The sequence below is a fragment of the Achroia grisella genome, unplaced genomic scaffold (assembly GCF_030625045.1).
Source record: "Achroia grisella isolate CSIRO2021 unplaced genomic scaffold, CSIRO_AGI_Agris_v1 utg359, whole genome shotgun sequence".
Classification (NCBI taxonomy): Eukaryota; Metazoa; Arthropoda; class Insecta; order Lepidoptera; family Pyralidae; genus Achroia; species Achroia grisella.
The window spans coordinates 1,622,028-1,631,942 of NW_026712817.1; the positions used below are offsets into that span (position 1 = coordinate 1,622,028).

At 32.6% G+C, this 9,915-nt stretch overlaps 3 protein-coding genes across 3 annotated transcripts; 2 read left to right on the forward strand and 1 right to left on the reverse strand.

The window, feature by feature from the left end:
- Positions 1–513: 513 nt before the first annotated feature.
- On the forward strand, positions 514–5,348 carry LOC131843959 (SET domain-containing protein SmydA-8-like). The gene is made up of 7 exons (XM_059192744.1): positions 514–640; positions 1,233–1,432; positions 1,763–1,986; positions 2,610–2,891; positions 3,278–3,521; positions 4,110–4,340; positions 4,575–5,348. Exons 1-7 carry the CDS (start codon positions 597–599, stop codon positions 4,880–4,882), a joined length of 1,533 nt encoding a protein of 510 aa, XP_059048727.1. The 5' UTR covers positions 514–596; the 3' UTR covers positions 4,883–5,348.
- A 241-nt stretch (positions 5,349–5,589) lies between these two features.
- On the forward strand, positions 5,590–8,681 carry LOC131843891 (erlin-2-like). Its single transcript, XM_059192669.1, has 7 exons — positions 5,590–5,826; positions 5,903–6,017; positions 6,406–6,486; positions 6,720–6,828; positions 7,170–7,321; positions 7,585–7,737; positions 8,089–8,681. Exons 2-7 carry the CDS (start codon positions 5,910–5,912, stop codon positions 8,449–8,451), a joined length of 966 nt encoding a protein of 321 aa, XP_059048652.1. The 5' UTR covers positions 5,590–5,826; positions 5,903–5,909; the 3' UTR covers positions 8,452–8,681.
- Positions 8,682–8,702: 21 nt separating this feature from the next.
- On the reverse strand, positions 8,703–9,871 carry LOC131843892 (elongation factor 1-beta'). Its single transcript, XM_059192670.1, has 3 exons — positions 9,720–9,871; positions 9,293–9,533; positions 8,703–9,099 (listed from the first exon to the last, which is right to left on the reverse strand). The coding sequence occupies exons 1-3, from the start codon at positions 9,797–9,799 to the stop codon at positions 8,755–8,757; spliced, it is 666 nt and encodes a 221-aa protein (XP_059048653.1). The 5' UTR covers positions 9,800–9,871; the 3' UTR covers positions 8,703–8,754.
- Positions 9,872–9,915: the final 44 nt, after the last annotated feature.

Genomic DNA, 9,915 nt, shown 5'->3' on the forward strand with positions numbered 1-9,915 from the left:
GCCGACAATCCTGACAATTTAATAGTGCAACCACATTTACTTGTTTTTATTACAATTCGATTGTTATTAGCCAGTGTTTAGGTTTTTATACTCTAAGAGTTGCGCATAAGGATTAAGTTAAGGCTCCCCTACTAAAAATGGAGCGAAATGTATGTAATGGATAGGTATAGAATTATTTAAACTACTCAATGGATTTTAATGATTTTTTAGCAATAGAGTGATTCAATGGGACGGTTTTTATGTATACTAATACGTACAACCGTGCGAAGACGGAGCGGGTACATGGTGTAGTATAAAATGTTAAACAAAATCAACACGCCCCTGGGATTACTGTCGTGAACATATTTATTTTATTACTCAAGTCGTACACATAATGTCATTAAAATGTCAGATACACTTAACGGACATCGCGCAGTAAAATGTAACGTTATAAATAAATCACTGTACGCGTACGTACATCTATTAATACACAAACATTAGAGTCTCGAACGCGTGTTCACAGAAGCAGTTTGTTGTCTCCTAGTAATAGTTAAATTTATAATTTAACTAATTATATTTTAATTATTATAGTTAATCTTTTCCAAACATCATACAAGATGAACATACGTTATGAAGTGCTGAGATCGGATAAACTTGGGAGGTTTGTTTAGATTTGTGTAAAAAACGTCAATGTTTAATTTACACCTAATTAATTTCATCATAACAAATTAAGAATATAAATATTATTTTATCTAGACATGTTTTTATTGAAATTAAAGTATAATTCAATTATACGTATCTGTTGTTTTATAAATAAAGAAGAGATAGGTATATTATCAGCTTATGTTCCTGTTTAATTATTCCGACCAGTATTTTTTTTATTAATAGTTTTGTTATCCACAATTCGCTAATGTGATCTGATAACACAAAATGGCAAATGGTGAAGCCCTAAGTTTATTTCTTAATCTGTAATTTACACCCCGCGCCGGTTAGTTAACTAATTTCTCTTACGGGATACAGTCCATCTGTGTGAGTTAGGTCAGTCCTTATTGTACAATGCTGAAGTATATCTAAGGGCCAATCCCATAAATACAATAAAAAAGCGACTTAAATTATTTATTAAATAATTATATATTAGTTTTAAAAATGAAAAATTTCCTTAATTACAGTGTACTTCCAATTAGATCTAGAATCGGCACCAAAAGTTCTATCTAGAATTTAATAACTGAACTAGTGGACATTCGTCATTGTAGGTACTTAGTAGCCGCTAAAGACTTGAAGGCTGGCGAGAAAATCTTGTCAGACGAGCCCTTCGTTATCGGCCCCAGTAGCGACACATCGCTCGTTTGTCATAATTGCTACTTGCCTCTTATAAGCAAGTTTATTGTATGCAAGAGCTGTGCAGTAGCACCACTGTGCCCCGATGAAGGATGCCCTCAGCCACTGACTTATAGTTAGTATACATGACTTATTACGTTATGGATAAAAATATTTATTTATTTCCATATTTATAACTATCATTACATATTTTCTTCATTACATCTTTTAAAGATATTTTTATTTTGATTTTATTATAATGGGATAAAATATGGATAAGCTGAGATTTTCTTGTAATCTCTTTTGTATTCCATTTAACTATAAAAGAAATATTACCACACAATGATCCTCGAATCAATAAATTACCTACTTACGAATAATATTTTCTGAGACATGTTCGTAATATGGTGTTTGTTAAAATAAAATACAAGTTGTATTTTGTGTCAATGAGGTTTCTGTTTGGCAGACTGGCATTCTAAATCAGAATGTGAGATCTTTAAGACGCTGAAACTCACTAAGGGTCTGAATCCAATGGTTATGGTTCAGAATGTTGGATCGCTAATAATACTTCGCTCGATATTAAAGAAGAAAACAGAGCCAGAAGCATGGGAGGAGTTTATGCAACTAGAAACACATATTGAGAAGAGAAAAAATACAAGCGTCTGGCAATACTATCAAAATACTGTAAAGGTAAATTGTTCTCAGATGTGTTGTTTTGTATTTTTTCTCCTTTTGATTTCTTTTTATTCTCTTTGATTCCTTTTGGTTAGTTAATTGATAGAAAATATACTGGAGTGCACCTATATCTATTTGTGTGTATAAGTCTAAGTATTTTCAGCAATATATGAATCGTGTTATTATTATTTGTTTATCATGTACCGCATCTACTTAGTTCGAATTATGGTGTTTCATAGTATTTTTTCTCCTACCTTATTTCTTACCAAAAAATATGGAAGAAATATCAAACTGTAATTTCAATCAGTTTTATAAGCCTTATTTCTACTTAGTACTGTTATTTCTTCTTACTGTAATACTCTCTGTTTTATTTTCGTATGAGTTATGGCAGAGTTAGCTTATATGCTGTAAAGAATGTATAATATACATATTTCTTTTCGTAACATACTTCTACTATATACCTACTTTACATATTAAATAGGTCCTTCGCCAGGATTCAATACATCTTTACACTAGAATACTTCAAAAGTGGATCTACTTCCAAAATTATAAATTTAGTAACGATAGAGGACAATGAGGCAAAATAACAGGTAAAAAATACAGGTAACATTACAACTCTATACGTTATGTGGTTACAGTTTATTGAATCCTTGGATCTCGATGGTGTCGATACAAACTTGGTGCAAAAAGTATGCGCGGCGGTGGATGTGAACAGCTTTGATGTGAGAGGACCACGGATACCAGTTATCGGCTGTTCTGAGATACTGCGTGGGATTTATCTCAAAACATCACTGATGGCACATGACTGTGTCGGGAATACTCACCTCTCTATAAATGACAATAATTTACTTGTGTGTCATGCTCGTATAGATATCAAGAAAGGAGACATAATATATTTTAACTACACGGACCCCTTAAAGGTATGTTAAAACTATAAAAAATGTCTAAGTACTTTGTGAGAGAAAAATAACAAATTTAAACATGTCCAGATGGTCACATGTGTGGGGTATATACATCGATTGTCATAGTAGACTGGGCTTTTCAAAAATAAAGAGAATAAACAGTAGAAAATATGTCAAATAATATTTTCTAATTTTAAAAAGCCTCACGAACATATCATAAGATTGAGCTACACTAATTTGAGTGTTACTACTCCGATTGTTGAGTTGAACACATTGTAAAATATTCTGCATTGAGAAGTACTTATTGGCTATATTCAGCGATCTAGCAATTTATAGGTCTATTCCTAATTTTTCTTTTTTGCAATTACATAGCTGAGATGATGATAATAATAAATCTTCACCAGGGTACAAAATTACGACAACAGCATTTACTAGTCGGTAAATACTTCAAATGCACGTGTCATCGATGTTTGGACTCCACTGAGCTAGGAACCTACCTCAGTTCTGTGTTATGCTCTGAATGCAAGATTGGCCTCGTTTCGATGAATAAAAACGGTATTTGGGTGTGCAATAACTGTAAAAAAGATTATGCACAAACACATATTGACAAGAAGATTCAAGGTTGTTCTGATAAATTCGATGTAATTAGTAAGTACCGATCTTAAAGTCTATTCTATAATATATTTTGATTTTATGTAGGGAGTGTCGACGAGTCGGGCTTACTTACGAGCCCTAGTTTATATTAGTAAACACTACATTCAGTGTCCATGTATTAGAAGCTCAGAATCGGTTTTGCTACAATTTTGATTTTCCAGTTTTGTCCCATGAACCTAATTTAGACTATATTAGGTTCATAGAAGCACAATAGAAGTAGGTATATAAACATTTTATTATTGTACTCAATTTGTTTTACGATATCGAATAGTTAACTTGGGCGGGAAAAGGGGATAGTTAGTAATATCACAGATAACATAATATTACATAGTAATATAGACTAATAACCCAATTGTTAGTAATGTACCATATTAGGTTGACCTCCACGCGATTCCTCCTGGAAACTATCGTGATAAATTCTTGGAGAATTTGTCTAACTGACCTGTCTTTAAACCAATCTTATCATATTCCGCTGGTGCCCCGCTAGCGTAAATCGTTAGTGCAGTTTGCATGCAGTTGTTCTATTATCATCCATTAAAAAAAATGTTAACTTAAATTTGTTTTGTTATACTTTATGTATAGATAAGAAAGACGAAAAAGAACTCGAGGAGTACATTCGAAATGTGTCGTTACTGCTGGCTCCCAATCACTACCTTTTGTTGGAAGCTAAACAACGTCTGGCCGGTGTCCTCAGAGACCTAATTAGCAGAGAGACACGCCCTACCAAGAAAGTTATGCGCCGAAAATTACAATTATGTAATGAATTGCTTCCCGTCATTGAGAAACTTATCCCGGGCATATCCCGGACTAAAGGTCTGTAAAATAAAAAAATAAGCTTATTACAAATGTGTTACTGAGTTTACCCAGCAACACATTTCTGATAATACTCGGACGTTCTTGCCGACAACACCATTGAACTGCCTTGGTTGCTTCGTCCTCTCTGAAGTTGCACCAATCCAACGGCGTTATCGGCACGATTCGACTTACTAGGAACGTGTGCCCAGGTAACTAAATTATTTCTTTATCTTGTCATTATTGTATTTTCAGCAATCACTATGTACGAACTACACGCAGCCATGGTGCAATTGGCGAGAAAAATGTTTGATGGACGTGAAATAACGGGTCTTGCGTACATGGATGAATTGCTACATGCAGAGACATACCTTAAACGGGCCCTAGAAATGTTGTTCATTGAACCAGGTAATTCTCCTGAGGGAGAATTATGTGCTAAGGCACTAGAAGAGTACAGAGCGTTAAAAGCAACAATGAACAGCGTGTTGGATGGTATACACGCTGAAGGTAAAACATACGTTAATGCTGCTGATAGAGAGACACCTTCACAAGGTCATATATGAAGATAATCCACAAACGAAGATATTACTGCTATGTAGAATATTGGAAAACATATCTGGACTGTTGTTTTGTTTAATTTTATTTAGTGCGTAAGATCGTATGATTTATATCCCGTATGTCAGTTCCATAGGTTAGTTTTAGCTGCTACAAAATTGTTTCACAAGATGCCTACAGTTATTACTACTAGTACAGTTCGGCAATACATGCAATTCATCATCACATCCTGTGAAACCTAAAGGATGGGTATAACGTACAGTGCGATTTCAGAAGAATTTCCCACCGCGTAAACTGAGATTGTTGAATGAACTACGTAGGTATTTTTTTCCAAAATCTGAATATGTTAGCTTTTTTCAATAGACAAAAAAGACCAGATAGGCCGAATGCCTATTTGTTTGTTTGAATGTCTATTTTGTTTAAAAAAAAATACATAAATGCAATGCATTTGAACTTTCAGGGGTTATTACATTATTAACACTACGACCCAAGTTAATTAATTTACCAACGTATGAATTTGTTCACAGTTTTAATAAATAATTAATAATTGTTAAATTTTGTTTTTGTCTTATGTCCAAATATTTAACATCTAAGCTTTAAAATATATTAATGTATATACCTATTATTCCTAAATATTTCTAATAATGTAGAATCTCAGAAAATCATATCATCCAATCCACAGAAGTCAATGTCATTGTCAAATGTCAAATAAATGTCCCAAAAAGAAATGCTATTCAAACGAAACTTTTGCGGAATTTAATTGTTTAAATAAAATTAGTGTTGATTAGAGTTAAAAATTGAAATATTTTATTTCAAATAATTAAACTACAAGCACAGCATTCGATCAGTGGTTGGCCGTCTATTGAGTATCACTGGTATCTATTATTATATTGGCTATTTCTTCATCTTTCATCATACCGCTATTATTGAGTGTACACTTGGATTTGTGGAGGTAATATTATTTACATGTATTGATATAATATTGTTATTATTTACTGTGTGTTAAGTACAGATTTATATTTTTTCAGTCCGGCTATGGCGGATCAGTCGTCAGTACTAGCGTTGGTAATTTTAGCGGTAGGAGTTACTGTCCACTTTTCGTTGCATAAAGTAGAGGAGGGCCATGTAGGAGTTTATTATCGGGTATGCTTTCTATATTGTTGTCATTTGTAATTAATAATATAATATCTTAGAACAAATCACACAACATCATCTAGTCCCAAGCAAGAGCAGAGCAGGCAAAGCAGATTGTGTTATGGGTAGACAACTGATATAAATACATACATAATACATAGCAAACAACCAGACCGAAGCAAAGAAACATACTAGTTCATACAAAAGTTCGTACCATGCAAGGAATAATGTGACGATTGGAAGTAAGGTAGTGTGCTAAACTGCTTGACCACTGAGTCATCAATTGAACATTCACTATACATATAAATGCAAAATCCCATTAACATCCCATAATAATTTTTTTACATTATTATTAGGTATTCCTTTTTTTTAATATATACAATTATATCTTTTTCAGGGAGGGGCACTTCTTCCAGTAACAAGCCAACCTGGTTTTCACATGATGATACCTCTTTTAACATCTTATAAAGCTATACAGGTAAATACAATTTTGAGTGAAAGTTTCAATTTATATTTGTGAGTGCCTGTTCTGGTAAGGTAAAGGCTAATATTAAACCAAAACTATTCAGGATTCAAATATACCTAGTTAAATACATGTGAACATTAATCTTGACAGCTGACAATATTTCTGTCAACCCCATCTGGGATAATGATTGTAATGTTGTTATTTTTTTTTTTTAATAATAATTTCTATAATTATTACATTTTCAGACAACTCTACAGACTGATGAAGTTAAAAATGTGCCTTGTGGTACCAGTGGTGGAGTGATGATATATTTTGAGAGAATTGAAGTTGTTAATAAGTTGGAACCAAGCAGTGGTAAGTCAAAGTGTCACAATGTTAGTTGCCATACTACACCGAAATGGCTTGACCGATTTTTATGAAATTTTACATGCATATTCAGCAGGTATGAGAATCAGCTATTATCTATTTTTCATACTCCTAAGTGATAAGGGTTGTCCACTACTAACTTTTTTTTACTTTATGGACAATTTCTTTTTTTTATAATGTGGCTTTAAAAATACCTATAACCCTAAATTTTCACCTTCTGCCATCAACCTTATTTTCTAAATTTATATAACAAAACAGTGTAGTAATTATAGCTAGTCAGCTAGTAATTATATGAAATAAACAATTGCATAATTAAATATTTATTTTAGTTCTAGATATGGTGCGTAATTTTACAGCAGAGTATGATAAAACATTAATATTCAACAAAGTGCATCATGAGCTGAATCAATTCTGCAGTGCACACTCTTTACATGAAGTTTATATTGACCTGTTTGATCAGATTGATGAGAACTTAAGGACTGTAAGTATACAAACTAAACATTATCTTGCAGTTTAAGAATTTAAATATAAAAAATAAAGTCTATTTCATTTTCCTATTGTTTGGTTAGTATTAAAACATATTGGCAGCATGAGAAAGAAATTTTGAATTTGTAGTATTTTACTAATTAAAATTCTGTAATGTCACATAAATTAACTATCACATATTTACAAAAGTAAGTAATAAATTAAATGTCATTTACATGTTCATGTATTTTTTATTAAAATAACATTTTTATTTTTAAGGCTTTACAAAAAGATTTGAATGAAATGGCACCTGGGTTAAGAGTGCAGGCAGTTAGAGTAACCAAACCAAAGATTCCAGAAGCAATCAGGAAAAATTATGAACTTATGGAGGCTGAGAAATCTAAACTGCTTATTGCAGCACAACACCAAAAAGTAAGTTTCACTAAAATTAGATATATAATGTTAGATTTTAAACAAATAGGCTAATGGAAATATTACAGTAGTCTGTTGATAAGAAATCATCAACTTCAACTTATATAGATATATTTCTCATACAGTATAAATAAACTAGTAACACTTATCTATGTAAATAAAAATCAATATTTATGTCTGGAACCGTTTCAAATGGTTGTACCTATTTGACTATCTGTTTGTATTGTATTTGTTTTTGTCAGAAAATTCTGGATAAAAAATGTACAGAATTGAAATACTGACTTACTGTTTATCTAGTAACTATCAATCTATATACACATAATAGAAAATAATAACTATATTTATTTACAGGTTGTAGAGAAAGAAGCCGAAACAGCTCGTCGCAAGGCAGTCATTGAAGCAGAGAAAGAAGCCCAAGTAGCTAAAATTCAGTATGAACAAAAAATTATGGAGAAAGAATCATTGCAAAAAATTGAGCTGATTGAGGATAGTATTCATAAAGCTAAACAACAAACTAAAGCAGAGGCAGACTACTATCACTTGAAGAAGCAGGCTGAAGCTAACAAACAGCTTTTGACTAAAGAATATTTAGAGCTAAAAAAGTATGAGGCACTTAGTTTAAATAATAAAGTCTATTTTGGAAGTGATATACCAAATATGTTTTTACAGGCCAATGTTGGAGAAAGTACTCAAAAAAATGTCCTTGTTGAATGAGTTTCACTTTTCTATATGAAGCTAGTCATTGAATAATTTATCTCATTTGAGTTTATGGAACAATTTTTTTTGTAAATAAAATATCAGTAGTATGATTGTGATATATTTTTAAGGGAATTGATTTATAACAATTATTTCATGACTGAGATTTTGAATAAATATGTGGCAAAAATTGACTTAAGTTTTTTAGCTGGTGTGTTGCAATACTGGTGTATATTTATAGCTTTTCTATGTGTAATAAAACAACAGGAGAATAATAAAGTGATTTTATTGAAAATTAAACTTATTAAATTATGGCTTCATTTAGATTTTGTTGAATGCGGCAATATCTACAGACTGTACAAAGTCCTCAAATTCTTGGATTTGTTCTGTTAGAAGATCCACTGAAACCTTATCATCCTCAATGACACACATGATTTGTAGTTTGTTAATACCATAACCAACAGGCACAAGTTTAGATGCACCCCATAACAGACCTTCCATTTCAATAGTACGAACTTGCTTTTCCATTTCTTTCATGTCTGTCTCATCATCCCAAGGTTTAACATCAAGGATAATAGAGGACTTTGCAATGAGAGCAGGCTTCTTAGACTTTTTATCAGCATAAGCTTTGAGACGCTGCTCTCTGATCTTTGCAGCTTCAGCATCCTGCAGATAATAGAAATATCATTATTATTGTTTCAGAATATGTAAATTTCTTATAAGTACATTTTGAAAGAAGGAAATCAAATTGCAATAATATGCAACTTATAACGGAAATCAAGCATAAGCTATGGATATTTGAGAAAACAGTATATTATCTCCTTGGCTTAGTAAATGGAACTACAAAAAATATACTCACTTCTTCCTCGTCGGAACCAAACAAGTCGACGTCGTCATCGTCGTCATCCTTAGCTGGAGGTGCTGCAGTGGTAGGTTTGCCGCCTGCTGTCAATGGGCTCTGACCAGCGGGCCAAGCTTTACGCTCTGCGGGTGTGTATGATGAAATCTGTCTGTACCAGCGAAGGGCATGTGGCAAGCTGGCTGCCGGCGCTTTGCCGACTTGTTCGAATACCTGAACATCGGCTTGAGAGGGAGTGTATCTGGAATAATACACAAATTATTCAGTAATTTGGTAGCCATAAAGACGTTTATAAAAGGGACATTGCCGTTTTATTTTGTGGATTTTAAAATTAAAATATATTAAAAATGTAGGTTATGGAAAGAAGTTAAGCATCTGGGAGTCTGACGTGGTTATGATATTAACCTATTAACAGATTTATACACACCCTGAAAGATAACTTCTCTCGACCAAATATTTGTTCAGGTCATTCAGACCTTGAGCAGTTTTAACGTCTCCAACTGCCATTATATGTATTAAAAATTTAATAAGTTGCCCAAGTAGCACGCAGGCTCAGCACGAAAAGAAAAAGAGATTAACAAGAATGAACGAATTGTATGAATTTAACAGAGATTAAAAATGTA